General features: G+C 52.3%; 10 protein-coding genes across 10 annotated transcripts; 3 read left to right on the top strand and 7 right to left on the bottom strand.

The window, feature by feature from the left end:
- Positions 1-491: 491 nt before the first annotated feature.
- GLOTRDRAFT_141017 (NAD P-binding protein) lies at positions 492-2,094 on the bottom strand. The gene is made up of 9 exons (XM_007871911.1): positions 1,860-2,094; positions 1,719-1,806; positions 1,605-1,665; positions 1,374-1,555; positions 1,253-1,323; positions 1,191-1,199; positions 1,016-1,124; positions 842-961; positions 492-779 (listed from the first exon to the last, which is right to left on the bottom strand). The coding sequence occupies exons 1-9, from the start codon at positions 2,061-2,063 to the stop codon at positions 577-579; spliced, it is 1,047 nt and encodes a 348-aa protein (XP_007870102.1). The 5' UTR covers positions 2,064-2,094; the 3' UTR covers positions 492-576.
- A 362-nt stretch (positions 2,095-2,456) lies between these two features.
- On the bottom strand, positions 2,457-5,027 carry GLOTRDRAFT_96373 (uncharacterized protein; the record flags this gene model as incomplete). Its single annotated transcript, XM_007871910.1, has 10 exons — positions 2,457-2,762; positions 3,110-3,163; positions 3,393-3,781; positions 3,835-3,888; positions 3,953-3,973; positions 4,037-4,141; positions 4,199-4,420; positions 4,454-4,644; positions 4,697-4,813; positions 4,882-5,027. The coding sequence occupies 10 exons, from the start codon at positions 5,025-5,027 to the stop codon at positions 2,457-2,459; spliced, it is 1,605 nt and encodes a 534-aa protein (XP_007870101.1).
- A 2,926-nt stretch (positions 5,028-7,953) lies between these two features.
- On the bottom strand, positions 7,954-9,506 carry GLOTRDRAFT_133029 (uncharacterized protein; the record flags this gene model as incomplete). The annotated part of the gene is made up of 7 exons (XM_007871909.1): positions 7,954-8,477; positions 8,537-8,617; positions 8,689-8,727; positions 8,779-8,862; positions 8,927-9,112; positions 9,161-9,297; positions 9,382-9,506. The coding sequence occupies 7 exons, from the start codon at positions 9,504-9,506 to the stop codon at positions 7,954-7,956; spliced, it is 1,176 nt and encodes a 391-aa protein (XP_007870100.1).
- Positions 9,507-12,494: 2,988 nt separating this feature from the next.
- GLOTRDRAFT_96371 (uncharacterized protein) lies at positions 12,495-14,027 on the bottom strand (the record flags this gene model as incomplete). Its single annotated transcript, XM_007871908.1, has 6 exons — positions 12,495-13,027; positions 13,085-13,162; positions 13,234-13,278; positions 13,324-13,407; positions 13,472-13,815; positions 13,897-14,027. The coding sequence occupies 6 exons, from the start codon at positions 14,025-14,027 to the stop codon at positions 12,495-12,497; spliced, it is 1,215 nt and encodes a 404-aa protein (XP_007870099.1).
- A 545-nt stretch (positions 14,028-14,572) lies between these two features.
- GLOTRDRAFT_112441 (uncharacterized protein) lies at positions 14,573-15,387 on the bottom strand. Its single transcript, XM_007871907.1, has 3 exons — positions 15,124-15,387; positions 14,699-15,062; positions 14,573-14,635 (listed from the first exon to the last, which is right to left on the bottom strand). Exons 1-2 carry the CDS (start codon positions 15,239-15,241, stop codon positions 14,956-14,958), a joined length of 225 nt encoding a protein of 74 aa, XP_007870098.1. The 5' UTR covers positions 15,242-15,387; the 3' UTR covers positions 14,573-14,635; positions 14,699-14,955.
- Positions 15,388-16,516: 1,129 nt separating this feature from the next.
- GLOTRDRAFT_133027 (uncharacterized protein) lies at positions 16,517-16,935 on the top strand (the record flags this gene model as incomplete). The annotated part of the gene is made up of 2 exons (XM_007871906.1): positions 16,517-16,844; positions 16,895-16,935. 2 exons carry the CDS (start codon positions 16,517-16,519, stop codon positions 16,933-16,935), a joined length of 369 nt encoding a protein of 122 aa, XP_007870097.1.
- Positions 16,936-17,688: 753 nt separating this feature from the next.
- GLOTRDRAFT_96370 (uncharacterized protein) lies at positions 17,689-18,057 on the top strand (the record flags this gene model as incomplete). The annotated part of the gene is made up of 2 exons (XM_007871905.1): positions 17,689-17,980; positions 18,041-18,057. The coding sequence occupies 2 exons, from the start codon at positions 17,689-17,691 to the stop codon at positions 18,055-18,057; spliced, it is 309 nt and encodes a 102-aa protein (XP_007870096.1).
- Positions 18,058-18,482: 425 nt separating this feature from the next.
- Positions 18,483-19,133, bottom strand: GLOTRDRAFT_96369 (uncharacterized protein; the record flags this gene model as incomplete). Its single annotated transcript, XM_007871904.1, has 3 exons — positions 18,483-18,562; positions 18,621-18,828; positions 18,888-19,133. The coding sequence occupies 3 exons, from the start codon at positions 19,131-19,133 to the stop codon at positions 18,483-18,485; spliced, it is 534 nt and encodes a 177-aa protein (XP_007870095.1).
- Positions 19,134-19,282: 149 nt separating this feature from the next.
- Positions 19,283-19,760, top strand: GLOTRDRAFT_96368 (uncharacterized protein; the record flags this gene model as incomplete). Its single annotated transcript, XM_007871903.1, has 3 exons — positions 19,283-19,435; positions 19,504-19,571; positions 19,595-19,760. The coding sequence occupies 3 exons, from the start codon at positions 19,283-19,285 to the stop codon at positions 19,758-19,760; spliced, it is 387 nt and encodes a 128-aa protein (XP_007870094.1).
- Positions 19,761-19,857: 97 nt separating this feature from the next.
- On the bottom strand, positions 19,858-21,357 carry GLOTRDRAFT_65863 (uncharacterized protein). Its single transcript, XM_007871902.1, has 7 exons — positions 21,141-21,357; positions 20,964-21,082; positions 20,824-20,906; positions 20,651-20,771; positions 20,549-20,592; positions 20,185-20,491; positions 19,858-20,125 (listed from the first exon to the last, which is right to left on the bottom strand). The coding sequence occupies exons 1-7, from the start codon at positions 21,291-21,293 to the stop codon at positions 20,014-20,016; spliced, it is 939 nt and encodes a 312-aa protein (XP_007870093.1). The 5' UTR covers positions 21,294-21,357; the 3' UTR covers positions 19,858-20,013.
- Positions 21,358-21,365: the final 8 nt, after the last annotated feature.

Raw genomic sequence — 21,365 nt, 5'->3', positions numbered from 1 at the left:
CCAAAAGTACCAGGACTATTGACCTGGAGATGCAACACCATGCTTCACCATAGACATCGTAGCGGCGCAAGCACCAATCCCCGACTCCAGTCAGAAACCATTAAGTATTCCATTACTAGTGTGTGGTCAAGCTGCGGAATGCCACTCTTGACAGACACATACACAGTATTCATATAGTCCTGTCTTATATCTACATCAGTATTTAAAGGGGCTTCTCGAGTTACCAGTTGCCGCTCAGAGATACTAGTCTCATCTATTGGCCTCACTTGTTTGAATGCATCCTTTTATCGAATGCTATGCACTTGCATCACTTGATCGTTCACGTTAGGTGTGTGCGGGCAGTTGTCTTCAAGTCGAAACGAAAGTGGCGTCGGTCCGGTCGGGACCGTTGCTTACATGAGGTTCTCACGGCGAGAGCGAGTTGTATGGTGGAGCGACCATTTCTTCCCGACAGAACCCTCCTCCCAACTACCGTGGGAGTCGGGGACTGGCAGGCCTCACGTCGTTGGTTACAGCTCATTGTACTATTCCATTGCTGGATACCAGCAGCACGTGTTTGTGTTCCGTGATCGCTGCCTACCATCCCCTCTTCTTGAAGTCCTCCAAGCAGTCCTTGGTACACTGCTCTATGCTTATATACTTGTCCATACCCAGGAGCTTCGCCGCCTTACTCGTATCGTAGTTCAGCAAATGCGTCACATCGGGTCCTTTCCCGGCGCCTGGTACGCCTTTGGGGAGAGCGGACTCCGGGTACACACCTGCTTCGTGAGCCGCATCAACTAAATGGCCGGCAAGTGATCAGTTTCGGTAAGATTCAGTGCAGGGAGGGGAGAGGGCGCACCGAAGTCCTGCCACTTGAACGGGCCTTGAGAGACGAGAAAGCGGTTTCCGCCAGCCTCTTGTTTCTCTATAGCTAAGATGTGCGCAAGGGCGAGGTCTCGGACGTCGATCCAGCAGCTCCCTGTCCACGACTAAGTTCAGCCGTATTTTGACAGTGAGGAAAGAGAGCGCGTACCTAAGGTGGCGAGCGTCTTGTCGTCCTTGGCTCCTTTGAGCAATGTATTGTAGAAGTCGGCCATCGAGGTGTTGATTTTGTCCGGCCCTGGTACATCATGGATGATGGGCTTCAGGTGGGAAGTGTACGAGCATAATCAGCAAACATCAACCCTGAGCATATGGATTTGACTTACGCCAAAGACCTGGGATAAGGAGGATCAGTCAGTATGTCCGCTTTAGTAAAACATATACTAACATAAGGGGGGTTAAGTACGACGAGATCCCATCCAATGGATCCCTTGTTCTTATCAACAAAGTCCCAAGCGGCTATGATAATTCAGAGACTAGCGGAATACTCCAAACGTCCTAGTACATACCCTTCTCAGCTAGGGTCTTACTAGCACGATACTTGCTCGCTGGGGGTGCAGCCTTACCCATCTCTTCCACGTCTTTGATAGCTTGCTGGTTCCAGTCCTTCTCCGTGAACACAGTGGGATTGGTAGTGGGCGTGAGGACCGCGGCGACCGAAGACGTCACGACCACGCGCTTCACATTGCTCCTGCATCCTGCGTCAGTATCTTGGTTCAGGGTCAGAGCACCACACTCACCCGTACTTCAGAGCACTTTGCAGCACTCCTGTGGTGCCTTTGACCGCAGGCTCGATGAGATCTGCAGGGACAGCCGGTCATGCTACTGGGACGCGGTAATGCAAGAGAGCGTACCATTCGGATCTTCGGAATTGAAATGGAATGGTGACGCTGTGTGCTCAATCGCGTCTACACCCTTGACAGCTTCGTCGAAGGCCCCTTCCTGTTCGGTGTGTCAGACTACTTGGAGCAGCGCTTCGTGCGGCTCGAGCGTACCTTGGTAATGTCTTCAACGATCACAACCTCGTGCTTGTCGCCGTACGAACTGAAGAGCTGCCTCAAGTGCGCCGCCTTGGATTCTGAGCGCACAGTCCCTCGGACTGCGTACCCTTTCTCGAGGAGACGGCGCACGACCCAGATGGCAATGAAGCCGTTCGCTCCGGTGACAAGGACTTTGCTGGGGGGTGCTACTGCTGGCATGATGGACGGTGAGCAGATAAGAACACCAAAATGTTCCTATTTATCTCTTCCTCTTCAAGTAGTATTCCATGGGGAGAGGATGAACCATAAATCCCCTGACTAATTTCGAAGACGTTTGTGATGTCATAGTCGATTGTCGGTCCCGCGTTGTGAGACGACCCGGGAAGATACAGGACGGAGTGAGTCAGTGAACTTATCATCGAAGTCGATTCAACGCTTCGGAACGGCGTTCCAGCGCTGTTCATTGATAAGTACACCACTGCCACTGGGGACTATCGGGGATACGAGTGCAACCATTCAAGCAGGAACTTCGGACTGACCCGGAATCTCTCACTTCTCACGGCCTTCCATCCTGTCATGCTTTGCCTCTCGACAGGACTGATTGAGCATACACTAGTTATACGAGATATCTTCACGGTGGTTATCGTTATCGGATTTGTACTGGTAATCCTGAAGTGCCCAGGCGATCTGCGCTACACTTTCTCGTCTTGGTGCTGGTGGGCTTTTGAGGCAGTTAATGCAAGGAAAGGTATCCGCCTGATCTTTGCGGGGTGGTAATGGATGGTCGCCTGACCTCAGGGTTCTCCCTGGCCCCTCAAGCTTGCAGATCAGGATGGCAGTGATGTAAGCCGAAGAATAGCCTGAGCTCAGGTGATCCGAGGAAATGGCAGTCAGTGTCTCTCCATGTGTACATTCTTTCTTTGGAGATACAGAAGAGTAGTTATAAACTCATGATTTTGGTGTCATCCCGGACTCAAATCCCAAATAGAGCATATAGGCACTCCGACAGGCTCCATTGTCATACCCATCGAATTAACGAGTCTCCAGAGAGAGGCTATCTCGAAGCTAGCTCTCCCGGCGTTCGGGTTACGCAATATTAATGAGAAGCTGCGACGCATACGGCGCAGATAAATAACACCCTATAAACCCTCCATGCCGTCCGTTCACTGCACCTTCTCAAGATCTTAAGGATTCCAAGCCTGACAGTGAACCTGATCATGCCGTGCTGTTCAAAGTGCCAGTGCCTCTACTCGAGTCGAACACACAAACGGGAAATATACGTTCCGAGGTTCATAGGCCAATCCCATTGCGACGAGATGCTGCAAACGAAAACTACCTACTGATACATTAGCTAACACAAGACAATCGCGGATCCACGATACAGATTGATATGAGCACGACTTCAGAGCACCAAAACTGCCACTACTCCGACTCATCAGCTTTGCGGCGCTTCATAGACAGCACCTTATGGGTATTCCTTTTGTGACGAGTGACTTGCGAGGCTCTCTTGTAAGATTGGCTGCACAAGTCGCAAAAATAATCATTAACTTCTTTGCACTCCTGATGCGAGAGGATGTGCCGCGTGAGGTTCATGCGCTGGAGTTCAACGGGACCACCACCCTCGCCCTTGTAGCAGCCGAGCCACAAGCACGTTATCAGTTCTTTGTCATTCGCATGTAGATCAAGCCCGTGCGCCTCCTTAAGGTGCTTTTTCAAACCCTTGTGGTTTGCCTGGACGTCCTCGCCGCAGCCTTGCCATTGGCAAGCAACAGTCTGGTCACGGAGTGGTGGACTTTCCGAACGACCTACCACCGAAGTCGAACGGGAACCTCCGGGTGCATGTCCCGCTGTGGTGGCAGCAGCTACCTCCTCTGGACGATCCGCAGCCGCGCGCTTTCTCTTGCCAAGCGAAGGCTGCAGCTGGGCGTTGTCTGTGCCTGTAAAATAGTTAGCACATGACATCGCATACATCACGCGTTCCGAGCCTCACCGACGCCAGACTCTGCACCACGACGCGTAGCTCGGCGCCGATTTCTGGTGTTGACTGTGCGATCGAAGAAAGATTGACAGTCAGAAATCAGAAGTGTCCTCGCCAATGATCAACTCACCTGTCTTCTGGCCTTCGACTACTTCGTAGATGATGCACAGTCAGATTTGATTGCATGGAATGAGCAAGTTCCCCGAGTACTCACTTCGATTGTCCCTGACCTCCTCTCCCACCTCGGGTGCATCATTTGCGCTGCCGACGACTCGTGACTCTCGGCGAAGGGCATACCGCACAGGCGGCACAGTCCGGTCTAGCGGCGAGGTCAGTAAGAAACGAGGGGATGAAGACTACTCGGTGGCACACTAACTTCTCGATCCACGCGCATTGCTCGGCACATAGCTCCTGTCGTGTGAATCATCATCGGAATCCTCGCCCTCCTCGTCGTCGTCACCATCATGTTCATTATTAGACCCCACCCCCTGCCCGCAGACGTCGTCGCAACCATCTTCATCTCCAGAATCTCCGCTCTCTTCTGAACTATCGTCGACTGCCGCCCGAGGACTCTCGTCGTCCTCTGTCTTTTCGTCAGCTTAATGGTCCCATCGTATACTGTTGTACTCACCGCTAGAGGGATCGGGACTCGGAGAAAGTCCTGGTGTAACATCGCGGAGGCTGACTCCATGGACTAGAGCTTGATGGTGCGTTTCGTCTCCAATTTCCTCAGGTTCCATCCTACCCTCCGATTGATTATAGTATACACCTTGTAGAGATCGTGGATATCCATTCAGACGCCATGCCGATAGAGGCGGCACACTAATAGCGTGCGTGAGCAAGCATAGCATCCGAGCCTCATGAACTTGCATACCTCGGAGTGCCTAAATGATGGGGAACTTTCTCATGATAACGTGCACCATTCTCGACCTCCCCTATTAACCTTAGCGATAGCACGGATTCCTCCACGACGTCACCCGAAGCGAGGCGCCTAGAGAACAGAGTCAGCGTGTGAGGACTCTGCAGAAGTGGGTACAGCAACGAAACCAAACTTCTTACCTCGCAGAAGCTACTTCCTCACACTCATCTATATATGAGAGTAGAGAACGATGTTCTTCCCCGCGGAACCCATCCGGATACACTATCGCTCTACGATTTCGGAGCGATTCGGGTGAGCATGAGAAGTCAAAGGAGGTCGGAGGCATTTTAGCCTGCATAATGATGGGGCGACGCGGTTAGAGCAGAGTATCAGAGCTGATGATAGTGGGAAGAAAGAGCGAGGGGGAAGAAAGGGAGAAGTCGCGCGAATTTATGCTCCGCCTGGATCAACAACGCGCAAACAGCGACACATCCGCCAATCGGAGCCACTCAAAACAGAACAACGCGTCGCGAGACGCGACTTGTCACGGGTACGCCACCGACGTTCCTCTCTTCCTCATCTACCACGATGCTGTCGGCATTGAAGAGTGGTATTTGCGCATTGCTTTCCAGGTCAGGTAGGATGGGTTGTCGCTGACTGATACCACACCCTTGCTATCGGATCGGATCGGGGCGCTTTCGGGCCACGATGTGTGCTCCCGCATCGACGATCGCACTTTGAACGCGCTTTGGCACCCTTGCTGTCTTGCGTCTACATTGCGCCCTATTATTCCAGACAAAGCCGCTCTAGATCTTACGGACTGATGCGCTTTGACGCACTAATCTTCAACATTTCCGGCAATGCCTGCAGAAACCGTCGACGCGTTGTTTCTCCATGATTCAGGGACTCGCCTTGAAATCCGAGGGACCGGACTTGCGACGACAAAGTGCGGAACATGATTCAAGTTGCATTGATTCGCGGTATAGCCTCTATACTATACCCTACAGTCGCCCTCCTCAGTGTGATCGCCACCTAGACTTGCAGATTACCACACACCTTCCACTCTCCGTCCGCCTTATGGTGCCTACCTCTTCCCGATAGACCCAAGAGCATAGATGGCGTCTCTACTTCAGCTCATGAAAAAACTATTTCTTCCATATCTTCCTTACATACCCTTGCGCCCTCCACCTCCCACTTACCCTGGTTGCTCAACGACAAGGCACGAAACAAGCGCATCCATCGGTTATGATGCTGAGGATTGCACCTCCAGCTGACCTATCACCATGAACCAATTGATCTGTGCAGTAGTGGACTTCGCTGAGATCTTTCCCATTTTTTTCTGCATTTTTCCTTTTCGTGTCTCTGCTCTTCCACTGTGGCTGTGCCTCCAGCATCGCCGGCGTTGTGGGCTCCGACGATTGAGGCAGTAGCGGCGAGCACCGCAAGGCTCACCCACTTACTCTCGCAAATGGATCTCCGGCGATCGACCTCGTACTAGGATCCTGACTCGCGAAGCTTGCTCTCTTTATCACCGGGATCGCAGCTCGCGCTGTCAGCTTACTGACGTGGTTTCGCAAATGTGGTGCCTGGCATGGCTTTCTGCGGCTTGATGACTCGGACTGCGATATTTTTTTCTCAGATTATTTCGCAGAAGAGCGATGGCCAGTTGCATCTCCCGAAAGGCGCAGTAGGAGCGGGCGGACGAGAGGATAGAGGACGTGAGAAGTGTGGCGCTCCGGGTGCGTCCGCGTCTGGTGTTTTACGTGCACTAACTTGAATCTTTCAGAGACATTCCAGCTTCGTTCTCGACAGCCATTTATTCCAGCTGTCCATCTTTCACCTTCGTCCAGCTTCTGATATCGCTCGATCACCCTCTTACCATTCCCTGGAGTGGTTACCGACGGCTTATGCGAAACGAACGATTGCCCGTTGAATCGTCGTTTGACATATCTCCAAACAGTTCATGCCCATCGTGCGCGTCGAAGGTCCTGGAGGCTTGTCTCAATCCCTGGTGCTCAAAACATGGCTTCTGCATCTATTGGAGTGCCTATCTACTCTGTCTTGGGGTATTTCATACGACGCTGTCGTCTCGCCGTCTCTTCTTCGCTGTCTCTTTGTCGCCGTCTCTTTGTCGCCGTCTTACTGACCGATCTTCACATCCATATTCTGCCCCCCCTGCCCTAGAGGGCACAGCCGATCTGGAGACGTTGTAAATTCTTCAAGATATGTGCGCTCCCGCCCCCCGCCTCGCATACTTCACATCCGTCGATTCCTGGGTATATGACCGCACGAATGAGGGTCGCGAGTCTCACCTATCGAGGGTACTCCGTATGCGTCATTTGCGCGATCCTTCCATTGAGGTCTGCTCATGTTTCAAGTCTGTTTGTGATGGTAGCGTTGGTCTCACGCGTTAACACTGTATGAGCGCTTTGAACGTCCTTTGTCAGGACTGCCCCTACGAGGTTTTAACTTACATATCGTGTTTGGCTTAGAAGGCAATTATTTGGACCGGCATGTACCTCCAAGTGCGTTGTCGTCCGATGACCCCTCCTCAAGTGAGTGACGCGTAGAACGTTCGCTCCTTTCCGGAGCCTATGGTATCGGCGGTTGCGGTCATTCTGCCGCTTCGAAACGCTTATTTTGCTTGTACCACTAAGGTATCGCCAGGAGTACTACCTGGTGTTCCATTTCCTGTCATGTCTGGAGTACCACAGCGACAACGAAGGTGTGCGCCTCAGCCTGGCCATCTAGTACATTGACACGTCGACGGAAGGGTGTAAGCCTATAGATGTGCTTGTTACTGTCCAATAATCATTCCATTTGATGTATGACTTGACATGCTTTTTTGATTTCTATGTTTCGTAGTGTGTTTTGGCTGGTCCTGGTGACGGTTTATTACCCATCAATTCACTGAATCCAGGACGCCGGATAACTATCCCTCCGTGACGAGGGGGCTATGACAAGCGGCACGCAATTTCATCAGGGCGAAAGCCTCAGGGCAGTTCGTACGTCTGGATGCCTCGGGAACGGATGCGTCAGTATAGTCTATGATGCCTTGGGGTTACGTTTTTGGCAACACTCAGCAATCAATGAAGTTCGCTCCTCGCGAGTCACGTCAGCCCAGGCAATAGGGTCTCAAACCCAGCGATTGAATTACACGACGAATGATAAGATATAACAAGCACAGTACAGCGAGAGCACACACAACACAAAGCACAATACAAGTACTAGCACAAAAGTGCACAAAGCCACATTGACACCACTCATAAAGATCACTTGCGCCCGTTCTTCTTCCCCTTGCATTTCGTGTCCTTGCGTTTCCGTTCTCCAGACGCACAGTTGGGCTTCGCCAGCTGATGACGAGCGATTTCGTCTTTGCGCGCGAAGGGCGAGCCACACAACGGGCACTGATGTTTTAAAACGGCTTTTATCTCTGCGTGGCTTAGCAGGTGCTTGAGAAAAGAGCGGCGCTGCACCTTGCGATGGCCAGTTTCGCCTTTGAACGGGGCACACGCTGCACCCCATTGACAAGTCACCTTTTCCGTCGAGTCGCATCTGGGGACGTGAGATATGAGATGCCCCTTTATAGACTTCGTGGTAGGTTCCATGATAACGCCGCAGTCTTTCCACAGACAGGGGATGGGGGCGCACTCTGAGGATCCTTCGTCCCCCTCCGCTGAAGTTATCACCGCGCCTGTTTCAGGAGTAGATTCATACTCATTCGCTCCCCGCGTTCGCTTGCGAGTGCTAGCGACGAGGTTGGACTCGGCCTTCCGCTTTCTCCGGAGCGGTCCGCCTATCATAGCAGCGTGAACGCATGAGTCTATGCACGCTCATAACGGCTGCGGTACCTACCATCATTGCTGATCGGAGCCTGCCCCGTCGAAGGGGCAATTTTCCCTTGTTGAACGTCCCTGGCATGATGACGGGTACCAGCTTGGAAAGGTACGTAAAGAGAAGAGGAGGTGTAAGCCAGGAGCCACATCTTTGATTTACGGCGTGCATACCTAGAGCTGCGCTGTCGTAGCGGTCTTCTCCGACATTGACTAGACCCGAAGGTGAGACCCGAAAGCGATACCATGATCAAAAGTGCCTACCAGGATTGGCACCTTTGTTCGCGCGCTTCTGGAAAGATTTCTTTCGCGTGACACGCCTTGATGGCCGTTCCACGACGGAGAACTCTGGAGAGACACCATGGACGCAAAGTCAGGAAGAGGAAGTAGCGCCAAAACAATTGATGTATACCAGTCTGATCTGTTTCTTCGTGATCAACTCCGTCCTCTTCGTCACTGGTCCCATCGTCCAGATCCGATTCATTTACTTCATCGCCGTCGTCGAGCCTGCGCGCATCACGGCCATCGCAATTGTCCGACAGGTTCCCTTCATAGTCGTCATCCGAAAGGCTCCCTTCATCGTCGTCATCCATATCCCCTGTCATTATGTTCAATACAATGCTACCATACGCATGGTCATACTAACCGTCGTCCAATTCCGGACTGTTGGAGAGGGAGGGGGTGATGTCGCGAAGGGCAACACCATTGGCAAGCGCATCTCGATGAAGTTGGTCGTGAGACTCCTGCTCTGAATAACTCATGGCACACACGCCAGCCTCCTGCCTATCGCAATATCGATCGAATAAGAGTAAATACAGAGTGCGTGAAGCAAACATAGGGGATGTGATGATGTGCCATTCTACTCACCTTGTTGATACGGCCCAGGCACCCTGAGCCATTGGCCGTGAGGAGGCGAAGGTAAAGGGGAAGACGGTAGCTTCTGAGAGAGGTGGCACGGTGGATGCAGCGAGTGGCAGTACAGCTGAAGCCATGATAGTAGAAAGAGACGTGTGGGAATAGGAAGTGATAGAGGGTGATGATAGTTCAAGTAGAAGATGGGATGAAAGAAAGCGAGGACTCGCGCGCGAATTTTATGCTCCGCCGGGACACACGAACACGCAAACAGCGACAAAGGCGCCAATCGATGCCACGCAGGACACAACAACGCGACGCGAGACGCGACTTGTCACGGGTACGCCACCGACCTCTTCAGGCGCGTCTCTCTTCCTCACCTACCACGATGCTGTCGGCATCGAAGAACGGGGCTTATGCGCCGCTTTCAAGGTCCGGTAGGGAGGTGTCGTCATTGACAGACACCACACCTTTGCTATCGGATGGAAACGAGCGCGGTCGGGGTGCAACGTTTGCACTCGCGTCGACGATCACGCTTTGAACGCGCTTTGGTACGCTGGTTGTCTCGATTCGACATTGCGACCTGTTATCCTAGACAGAAATTGGTCAAGATCTTACGAATTTATGTGCGCTTGGACCCATGAATCTTCAACTCTTCTTCCGGTAATTGCTGCAGAAGGCGTTATTTCTCCATGGTTCATGAGGTCGCACCGATATCCGAAGGAACTTGCGGCGACAGACTGCAAAATGTGTTTCAAATCGCATTGATTCGCGGTATAATCTCTACTATATACGCTACAGCGTCGCTCCTATCCTCAGTGCGATCGCCACCTAGATTTGCAGATTACTACACACCTTCCACTCTCCTTCTTCCTCCCTGGAGACGCCTATCTATTTCCAAGACACCGGACATCGATGATGTCTCCATCGCAGTTCATGAAGAACCATCTCTTCCATATCCCCTCCACCTCTCACTTACCCTTGTTGCTCAACGAGAAGACGCGATACAAGCGCGTCCACCACTTGCGTCGCTGAGTATTCCATCTCCAGCTAACCTACCACCGTTCCCAAAGTCATCAGTGCAACAGTGGGTCTCCCTGAGACTATTCCAAAAATTTCGCTTTCCCTTACCGTACCCAAGCTCTTGCAGTGTGGCTGTGCTGCCAGCATTGCCAGCGTTGTGGGCGCCGACGTTCAAGGCAACGGGTGACGAGCATGACAATGCTCACCTACTCTCACACGTGGACTTTCGGCGTTCGACCATCCTACGAGGATTCTGTTTCGTGACACTCATTCTCTTCATAGCTAGACCAGCATCGCAGCTCCCGCTGACAACACACCGCCGTGCTCCGCCTGAGGTGGCGCTCTGTGACTCGATGGCTCGGATCTATGTTCTGATTTATAAGAATTTACAACAGAAGAGCGATGCAGGCGACTTACGCCTGCCGAGAGGCGCATGAGGAGCGGGATGAGGAGAGGATAGAGGACGTGAGAAGTGTGGCGCTCCGGGTGCGTCCGCGTCTAGCGTTTTACTTACGTGGGTCGTAATTCTAACTCGAGTCTTGCGTAGACGTTGCAGCGATAGCGAACAACCATTTATGATTTTTATTCATCTCTCCCCCTTCGTCCAGCCTTGTATCACCTCATTGCGGTTCCCTGGAGTGATTACTGACGGCCTTCGCAAAATGAACGATTGGATGTTTGATCCTCGTCCGACACGTCTTAGACTCCGAACGCGCGCCATCGTCGAAGGTCCGGGAGGCGCGACCTGATTTTTGTGCTCTTATATTGCGTCGCTATATGTCAAAGTGCCCATCTAGGGTTGAATCCTCCATATCAGCGCATTTCTATACAAGACCGTCGTATGTACATACGCCTCGCTGCATCTTCTTCCCTACTTTACTGATCGATCTCACCTGATGTTCTGATTCCTCCTGTAGAGGCCCCGACGGTCAATCTGGATACGTCTTTGCCCTTTCAAGGCATGTACGCCCTCGCCTTGCGCTCTGTACCTCGGTCTACTCCGGGGGATCATAAGGTATATGACCGCACGAACGAGGGTCGTGAGTCTTGCCTACTCCCCTCATGCAAGTATAGAGCGTACTTCGAATGCGCCGCTCTCGCGGCATGACTCGAGCAGTGGGTTCAGTTCGCGTTTCAAGGACGGTTTGCGGCAGCGGCTCTACCATCTCACACGTTGCACGGTACCAGCGCGTTAGACTCCGTTTATTTGTGTCTGACCTAGAATTTCGTATGTATTCGGCGTCACAGACGATCGTTTCGATTGTGTTCCTCCTAACTCTTTTGTCGTCGAACCGCGCGAGCGGATGACTACCTGTTCGACGATCCCTGGTCTCAACTGAGCTTGTCATATAGACTTTCACCTGCTTCCGGACCTCATGGTAATCGCATTGATGGTAATTCTGCCACATCGAACTTCTCCCCTATTCAAGGCTAGAAATGTCTGTCCCTTCGTGCTCCGTCATGTTGTACGCGCCAGAGCGACAACAGAGGCGTATGCCCGAGTTTGGTTATCTATACATGCCATGGAAGGATGCACGCCTCGAGATGCTTGTCATATGCACTCTCTCAGTTTCATTCCATTCCTTATATGACCTTTGTTTCTTTCCTGCTTTCGCTGCTTATTCATTCATTCTACGCGTTCCATGTCCAGTGTGTGTGTTGGCTGTTCTTAGCGACAATAGAACGTACAATAATCCACTGGATCCAGATGCCGGACAGCTACCCGTTCGTGATGAGGGGACTACGATAGTCGGGACGGTATGGAAAGCGTAGGGAAGCCCAATGAGTATTAGTGAGTACGGAGTTTCATGATGGCCAAGCCTCAGGGCCATTCGTATGACGCCGGATGCCCCCGGACTACTTGAGCATACGGCATGGTGGTTATGATGCCTTCGTATTCCATATTTGCTGTTACTTCGCAATTAACGAAGTTTGCCCTCTGCGTTGCGAGTCGCGCCAGCCCGAACAACAGGATCTCAAACCCAGCGATTGAATTGCACGACGAATGACAAGAGACAGCAAGCACGGTACAGCGACAGCACATACAACACAAAGCACAATACAAGCACAAAAGAGCACAAGTCCATATTGACACTACTCATAGATCAATTCCGCCCAGATTGTTTCGCCTCCGCCTCCGCCTCCTTAGATGCACAGTCAGGCGCAACTCCCCAGTGTCGTATTACCTGATCGCGCCGAGAGAAGCGGCTGGGACAATGGGGGCACTTGTGTACGAGCACCTTTTGAATTTCGGGATGGCCGAGCAGGTGGCGGACCATGTTGCCACGCTGGATTCGGCGGTGGCCCGTCTCCCCCTTGTGTGGGTTGCATTCGTGCTCCCATTGGCACGGGAGTAGATCCTTCTTGTCTCCTTTCGGGACGTGCAGCTGAAAGTGCGCTACGATATCGTCCTCATCCTGAGGCATCCAGGTCCCGCAGCCGTTCCACAAGCAGCGGACTAGAGTCCTCTGCGAGGAATCGCCCTGCGTCAAAGGCGCCGCAGTCACTGTCTCGGGAGTGGACTCATCTCCTCGGCGCTGTCGCTTGGAGATGCGAGAGAAGTCGGTGTGGTTTCCCGATTCAACTGTGTCGGACGCATCTCGGGGGGCAGACTTCCTCTTTCTCTGACGCGCTCCACCTATTGCAGGGGGGATGCATGAGTCTATGCACGTTGCATAACGGGTGCGGTGCCTACCGCCATTGCTGATCGGAGCCTGCTCTCTCGATGAGGTGACTCTTCCTTGCTGAACGCCCCTGGCGCGATAACGAGTACCTGAAGAAGAACGGAAAAGAGAACAGGATATGTAAGGCGGGAGTCTGATCTATCGTCTACCGAGTGCATACCTAGAGCTGCGCTGTTGTGGCGATCTTCCTCGACATTAACTAGAGCTGAAGGTGAGACCCGAAAGCAACACCATGGTTAAAAGTATCTACCAGGATTGACGCCTTTATTCGCGCGCTTCTGGAGTAATTGGCTTCGCGTGACACGCCTTGATGGCCGCTCCACGACAGAGGGCCCTGGAAAGACATCATGGACGCAAAGTCAGGAAGAGCGAGTAGCGCAAAAACTATCAACGTATACCGGTCTGATCTATCTCAACACGTTCAACTTCATCCTCTTCGTCACTATACCTAACCTTCAAATCCGTTTCATCTGCTCCATGCTCGTCGAGCCTGCGCTCATGGCCATCGCAGTCATTCGAAAGATTCCCTTCATTTTCGTTCAGAGGATCTGCCAATTTGTTGGTTTCGTAATTCCCATGCGTATGGTCATACCCACCATCGTCCACTGGAGTACATGATAAAGGACTGATGTCGCGAAGGGCGACCCCATTGACGATAGCGTCGCGGTGAAGGCCTTCATCCGGCTCTTCATGATCGATATCGAAATCACTGCCAGCCAGACCATTGTTGTATTCGTCGAGTCTGGTAAGTGCGCAGTCAGAGCGCGTCAAGGATACAGAAGTCGTACGAAGACAAGTGGATGAGAAGAGATTTTCAACTAACCTGCCGGGAATATCGGGACTTGATGGCTCCCAATACTGCCGTGTGTCTTCTTGTTCTGATACGAATAACTCAGGCCCTGGGATAGTATAAGTAACCTCGAAGGTGGTAGCAGGTAGTGGCATTGCAGCCATGACAACAGTAGGGCGACGTCAGAGGTAATGATGGTTCGAGTAGAAGACGGGATCAAAGAAAGCGGGGAGTCGCGAGAATTTATACTCCGCCGCGACATGCAAGCACGCAAATAACGACAAAGCCCACAAAAGATGTCACGCACAACAACACAACGCGACGCGAGACGCGATTTGTCACGGACGCGCCGCGGTCGTTCCCGTCGTTCCCGGTAAAGCCTCTCTTCGACCCCCAAGGTGTTGACAGCGCTGAACAGTGGGATGGCCGTACGGCGTGGAGGTCAGGCGAGGTGGGCTATACTTGATCGATAGCCTTTCTTGTCTTGCACTTCCATCTTTGGGATGCATGTGGTTATGAGTGGCGATACATGCTTTGCGTCTGTAGTTGCGTTTTGAACGCACTTGCGTACGCTCACCATTTGGCCTGGCTTTCCTCGATGGCCGTCCGAGTTATTCGAGTCCAAGCGGCTCCATGGTATTCCTGATGCATGCGCTTTGACTTACTCTATTTCCATGTTTCGAGGGTTCAAAACAGGGGGATCGAGCTCTGCGACGACGAAGACGATAATTGAATCAGGTTGTGTTCATTGGTATAACACCTATCCTACACTCTATATGCGCGGTACTACCTCTCAGCGTGAACTCGCCGCCTAGACATTCAGCTTTCCACGCACCTTCCACTCCTCTGCGCCCCCTACGGCGTCACCGCGACAAGCCCCACTGCCGTTGGGTACTCAAGCTTCAACGCCGTCTCGACCTACGTTGCAGAAACGGAACATTCCATGCCATCCTTGCATCTTCTTCTTCCTTGCCGCCCCTTTACGACTTACCATCCTTCTGCAGACGAGAGCATGAGACCCGGTATGCATGTTCGCCACTTGTGCGGTTGATAACGGCAAACCAAGTCGAGAGCATCTACTTCCTTCCTCCATCACCACATTCCCTTTCTTTCAGCTACTGTCAACGAAGAGACAGCTGTGTGTCCCCATAATCTCCCCCGCATACCGACAATCCTTCGTGTGGCTGTGCTACCAAGCGCTGGCGTTGTGGGCGCCAACAGTTGAGGCAACGCACGACGAGCACAGATACAACCACATACTCTGGGTAAACGAGCCTTCGGCCCTCAGGATTACGTGGCCTCCGTTTTGCCTCGCAAGACTTTCTCGCTTCCTTGTTGGATCGCGAATGATACTGGTAGCCTGAGGGGACATGATCATGGCGACGACTCTCAAGTTTATGATTTTCCCTGGCTCTGCGTGGCTCGATGGCTCGGATTTCGGCTTAGGTCGCTTGCAGGCTACATATTTGCGGATATTCGCGATTTACGCTCGCTGGACGGCGCGATAGCAGCGGGAGGGGAGAGGATGGAAGACGTGAGAAGTGTGGCGTTCCGGGTGCGTCCGCGTCTGGCGTTTTTACGTTGGTCTTGCCGTCTTACGTCCATGTTTCAGCATCGTTCGACAGCGAACGCTCATCTACCCTTGCCACACGACTTTTTCCGCGAGATATTTCGTTCTCGTTGTAGTCGAAGCCACTTGAACAGCTGCTATGCCTGTCCTAATGATCAGCCGCAACCGCAAAGGCTCCGGATGCCGGAATGCCAATACAATCATGTCGAGCATCCTTGGATTCGCCACACCTCAAGTCAGCAATCGGGCTCACCCCGCTCCACCTCCACCTCTCAGCTTTTAAGGTGTTACCGTTCATGGGGTACCGCTAGACCGAGTTCTCTGACCCAGTTTGCTTGGACGGCGGGCTACAAGGAGGATCTGCCTTCTAGCACATGAAGAAGGGGACGACCACCATTGACGCAAAGCAAACCGGGGTGTGTATACCTGCACTAAGTTCCCTGAGGGGACTCCCTGTAGGTCGTGTTTTGCATTCCGAGCGTCAGAGCAAAGAGTTTCCATTGTCGCGTTATAATTCACTCGGATGTGGCCCATCGCGCTTCGGATGTCACGATCTCATATGACAGCCGTCCACGTCTACCCTCTCAATCAACTAAGTCCATCAGTCCCCACCCTTCATAGAGCTTACCACCGATCCAGGTACGTCATCTCAGACCCATCAAGCGTATTCCGCATTGTACGGACACTCCAGGCGTTGCATCGCGTATAATGGTACGCTCACTAGGTTCGGAAGGATGTGACATCCTGTATATTACGTGATTCAGGGTCATGGATCTCGCCTTCTTCCAACCAGAGCCGTAGCCGGTCGAGTTGGGCTGGGACTCTTATGCATGGGCCTACATGTCCAGAGTGACGTTAGTCATGACCTTGCACTACTCAGACGACCTGTAGTGCTTTGGCTAGCCCATTCGTTATCCCGAGGGGCGGTCAGCTGAAGCCTATCTGTGAGACTAGCCTAGGTCTGGCCCTTCTATATGTTCTGGCCATTCACTCTTGGTCTGTCGTTGAGCCGCAGAGTCTATGGTATATATACTGTCCTTGAGACGATGTCTGACAATAAACTCAATCAACCAACTGCCGCTCATGACACACTCACATACTGCTAGCCTGAGGCGACTGTCCTTCGTCTCCGCCCACCCGGGCCACGCCCGCTCACACATTAACCCGCATGCGTCCTCGCCTGACGAGACGTGTATAAACACCTGGCACTCCACCAATCCCTTTGCTGTGAACTTCTCGCCGCAAGCGCAGCGAATTCACAAGGAGCGCGAGATTGTCCACACGGCTGACATGCTCCCGGCGATCCTGGGCAGCGCACACATCGCGCCACTAGAGAAGAAGAGGGAGCCTTGTCGTGCCGACAGGCAGGATGCTGACAAGGCAAAGTTGCAGATGCTCTCTCAGGGTTTCGGTGAGCATCCTTCCTGCTCTGGTATAGAAGTTGCTAAAACCTTGTCGAAGCTGAGACAGGATCAACGCACCATGATGCTTTTTACATGTAATGAGCCATAGGCACTACTCTTGTGAGCTCGTCTATTCTTGCACGTATGCGTATAATGACCCTCAGGGTTTGGCTTCATTGCTGCAGCGTAGCATGTAAGATACGAACGCTACGCCGCACCGAGTCGTTATTGTACTATAATCGTACCATTATTGTAACATACGCTGTACTCTACGTGCTACCAAGTGTAATAATACGCATAGCTTTCACGACTTCGCCACATAAATCCGCAACTCGAGCTTGAGGAATATTATCGAAACTTGACGATACACTCCACGTCATACGAGTGCCCAATTCGGTATCTCCCTTCCTATAAATGGCAATTTCCACAGCGAACGCCGCAGGACGCCAACGGGTCCCACCGAAGTCAGAGGATTCTAATGTGTGTGAGCCAGCAGTCCTTTTTCCCCGCATGAGACCAACACCGTATCTGCTAGAAGTAGTGGGTTCTGCCCCAGTAACAACATAAGACGCACCAAGAACACGCTGAGGAAGCCCGTGAAGACCCAGAGAGGAAGCGCACCTCTGCGGTGCTATGATATAAGGAGTGATCGATAGTTTCCATCCCGGTGTTCTGTCAGCTGGGAGTTCCTTTGACTGATGTCACTATGACTTTACCAGCGGCAAAGCTCTTCTCCTTCCAGGTTATATATACCGCTCTCATCTACTAACTCAGACTTCAGCAGAGTCGTCCTGTAAACATCGTACAAACACTCCTATCCACTCACCGCATATCACAATCAAGTTAATTACCATGTCGCACGCTACCACGAAAGTCGCCTCCGCCACTTCTCGCGTCAACCCGACGCCTAACGACCCCTCGGAGACCAACCTCGACTTGAGGGGATCAACCAACCCTGCCGCTGTCGACACCTCCGTCCCCGCTCAGCGTACCCACCAGGAGCGCGAAGCTCTTCACAATTCCGACAAGCTACCCGCTCATGTAGGCAGGACTCAAATTGAACCTCTAGACCAAGATTTTGGGCAGAGGTCGGAGAAGCAGGACGAGGACAAGAGGAAGCTGCAAGCACAGGGCCAGGGTTTTGGTATGTTTTCTTCGTTGCTTCGTCGCTGTGAAGATGATGTTGACTGGACTTCTTCTATAGCGGAGACCGGGAACTGAGCGACGTTCATTAACCACCCTCATGCAAGGGTTTTAGGAAGGGGTAGAATTGACGGTTAGCTAGTAGGATACACGCAGAAGTCTAAAGAGCGCAATGTACAGTATCGCAAGCAAGCCAATCTGACTGTCGATTCAAGCACCAGAGTCGGCCTAGTGTTGATTCAGCGCATCCTGCATAACCGAAGTCCATGGTATAATCAGATGCATTAGAATAATCAGGTGCATTAGAATTAGAGCAAATACTGAAGCACACGCGGAAACACTACGGCAAAGATTGGTGAAAGTCCGATTGTCTTTGTCGCATCCAAATATCATATCCGTCAGTGAAGCTACTGAACGACAGCCGGGTATGAGCGCTCTAGTGAGGGTACTGGACGTGATCGAATGAGACCTCATAGAACGGGCAGGGCAACAGAGAGCTCACACTAGGCCTCCCAGGTGAAGTCGACGCCTATGATTCCGGTCGCAGCTCCGGTGGTAGTGTTGTATTTAAAGAGCGTAGCCTCTGCGAGCACATGTTATCCGTTAATAATATGACTGCGCTTATACCAGGCCACACTTACGGTATTGGCCTCCCTGGGTCATCCCAATACCATTGAACACGTATGTCCCATTGGCAGATTCGTTCCGTCCGCCGAGGTTGAAGAGGACAGGTCCGGCGAGGCCGTTGTCCGCGGAATAAAGCGAGCCGACCTTGGAACCCTGCGCCACAATTCCAACTGCCAGCGTGTTATTGGGAAAGCACGGCAGAGGCTCCCACGAGAATACCACCTACCACCCGATATACAGTGCGTCAGATACAAGATATTGTACTAACCAGCAACACGTACCGTATCGCCAGGGGAAGCTGTGTTCTTCTGTTCGGTACCGTCAGGGGCGTAGATCTTCGAGGTCGTGACATTGTACGGTTGACTGATGATCCCGTATTGGCAGCCTGGCCCGCTGCAGTAGCACGCATCGGGGAGCCCCGGTGGGAGGTCACGTTGCACGAGATGCGCGGCGCTAGACGCCGGGGTGGCGATGCAGACGCTCGCGAGACCTGCGAGGAGGGAGAGGGAGGAGAAACGAGTGAACATGGCAGGTCTTCCGGCTTCAGCAACGTATGTGAGGTATGGAGAACATAAGGCGGGCACTCATGAATTTATACACCGCTAGCTAGTGCCGAGAAGTCCGTCCGGCATATAATGCGGTATGCAATGGACTCGTTTCTAGCAAGCAAACGGCCATGAATGCATCCAAAGAAAGTCCGCAAATTCAAATGGCTTCTAGAGAAGCGGCCTTGCAAGTCGCGTGGAGTGTTGAATCTATTGATGCTAACAGTTTTAGGGAGCTACGGCTACAGCGTCGATTCGGCGAGGTAGACGCGGGCTGCAAGCTGGTAGAGGTCTCGAAATGACGCAACAGATCTACTCACCTGGACTGACGATCCACGACCATGGTCAATAGGCATGGATCTCAGCCCAGATGAGTGCACCGTTTGTCGCCGTCAAGCATGGCCAGCAGCCTGTACACATGTAAGATCTCTGGCATCCGATAGACTTAGCGAGCTTCCTGCAGCAGAAGCTGTGTCGGCGAATGAGCTGGTCGGTATAGATACGCAGAGCCCCAGAGAAATCATGATCGCCATCTGGGTAGTGGCGGCGAAGTCGAAGCTAGTCGAAGGCAGCGAGTCCGGTGATGGTGAAAGTAAGAATGTCCGGTAAATAGCGCGCACGGCAAGGCAGTTCTGGTTTCGGAATGTGGCATGTGGCAGCGGCATGCACTCTACTATCAAATACAGCCGTGCAAGCAAACTCAAAGCAAAATTGAACCACAAGAGTCCAACTCTCAGGTATCTTGTAAAGTATCCAGGTCCGTTAGCTACAGAGTTAGTGACGAATACTGCAATGTCCGTCATCGGCATCTAGTCTACAGGCAGTCTATATCACACTCAATGTCCGAACCAGCGGGCCTCATCTACAGCGCCGCGTAAAGCGCGAAGAATGCAATGATCGGGGCCACCAAGGCCAACGTGAGATATTGTATCGGAGAGTACACGAGTGATGGCGCAGCAGAAGTCTTGTTGCTGCTATTATTATCAGAATCTCAGTACCTACGATGATAGGGGCGAATATTGAGGCAGCGTACCTAGAGGAACTCCCGCTGCCCTTCTGCGTCACTTTCACTTCTAGCACGGCTACCAACCCATCGATGGCGGGTTGTCCATTCACTGCGACGGTTGCGTAATGGTTGATTCCATCGCTGGTCGCGTTCAGCAAGCCTGTGGTATACGTCGCCGTCGTCTGGTACGTCCACCCGTTGTAAGACGTGGAGCCTGAGAACTGGGTACCACCGGAGGTAGAGTAATCTGAGGTCGTGATGTTCCGGGAGGTAGCATTGCCGACCAGCCAATCTCGGCCTAGGTTGTAGCCATTGGGGACGATGTCGTGATTCTCTAAAGAGCCCTCAGCATCAGTAGTCGAGGGGCATAGACGTCCTTGGGGACACGCACGTGCTAAGGGGAGCTCATAACTAACCGCCATGAAAATAGCACCACTACAATGCAACACCTAAGTTAGGAACGCGTCGTTGTAAGCGGCATGAGTTCACATACGTATTGACGTTCGTCCCATTCTGCACCCAATACCTGAAGTGATTTCCTCCCTGCTGAGTCTCAGTACAAGTACCAAGACCAGGATTGTAGTAATCCCAACGGATCTCAGCAGTCTCATTAACTGTGTCCGCCGATGAACATACGTAAGGATACAACAGTAAGCCAAAACGTACCAGTCCCTTTGCCATCCCCAAGGTTTGCTGTCTGAGCATCTCCTTCGTGAATGCCTAAGCATTCCGTACCGAAGCCAATAGATCTACGTGTCCAACCTATTAGAGACGTGGATTGACCATATAGATTCTCGCTGACGTACAAGAAGTAATTATTCAATCCGCTATCGCCCGTCAAACTCAATACGTCCGAGTCTGAGTTACCGGAAATGATAGCGTTCAGAGGCTCTCCCAATCCGGCCGGGTATGTGTTCGGCGCATTCTGCGCACATCAACGTCAGACAAGGAGCAAGCATGTTGATTACAGCGAGAATCCTCACCGTTAACATGCTACCCCCGTTGGTAACCGGATTGACGTATCCGGTCGAGTCCCTGCGCGAGAGTGGCGTTGGTGGCGCTCCTCTCGCAGCGTTAGCAGTACATGAAGCAGAAAGACATAACGATAGCAGCAAAGAGAGGAGATTCGTAGCCATGGTCGTACAGAAGTCTAGGTGAGAGAGCGGAAGAGGAAGGGTGGCAACATTTTAGGAGTTTGTGTCTAAGTG

This window comes from Gloeophyllum trabeum (genome assembly GCF_000344685.1).
Source record: "Gloeophyllum trabeum ATCC 11539 unplaced genomic scaffold GLOTRscaffold_00015, whole genome shotgun sequence".
Classification (NCBI taxonomy): Eukaryota; Fungi; Basidiomycota; class Agaricomycetes; order Gloeophyllales; family Gloeophyllaceae; genus Gloeophyllum; species Gloeophyllum trabeum.
The sequence above is the reverse complement of the archived record's forward strand: the minus strand, read 5'-3'. Positions and strand labels throughout refer to the sequence as shown.

Excerpts from the sequence above, each read along its gene's own strand:
- GLOTRDRAFT_141017 (XM_007871911.1), bottom strand. The coding sequence starts at position 2,063 with ATGCCAGCAGTAGCACCCCCCAGCAAAGTCCTTGTCACCGGAGCGAAC. Across the intron at positions 1,807-1,859 it reads TCGTTGAAGACATTACCAAG|GAAGGGGCCTTCGACGAAGC; the intron begins GTACGCTCGAGC and ends CACACCGAACAG. Across the intron at positions 962-1,015 it reads CAAGACGCTCGCCACCTTAG|GGAGCTGCTGGATCGACGTC; the intron begins GTACGCGCTCTC and ends AGTCGTGGACAG.
- GLOTRDRAFT_112441 (XM_007871907.1), bottom strand. The coding sequence starts at position 15,241 with ATGATCATGTCCCCTCAGGCTACCAGTATCATTCGCGATCCAACAAGG. Across the intron at positions 15,063-15,123 it reads CGAAGGCTCGTTTACCCAGA|CGCTTGGTAGCACAGCCACA; the intron begins GTATGTGGTTGT and ends CCACAACGCCAG.
- GLOTRDRAFT_65863 (XM_007871902.1), bottom strand. The coding sequence starts at position 21,293 with ATGGCTACGAATCTCCTCTCTTTGCTGCTATCGTTATGTCTTTCTGCT. Across the intron at positions 20,907-20,963 it reads GGATTGAATAATTACTTCTT|ATCTATTGGCTTCGGTACGG; the intron begins GTACGTCAGCGA and ends TTGGACACGTAG. Across the intron at positions 20,492-20,548 it reads TTATGAGCTCCCCTTAGCAC|AGAATCACGACATCGTCCCC; the intron begins GTGCGTGTCCCC and ends AGGGCTCTTTAG.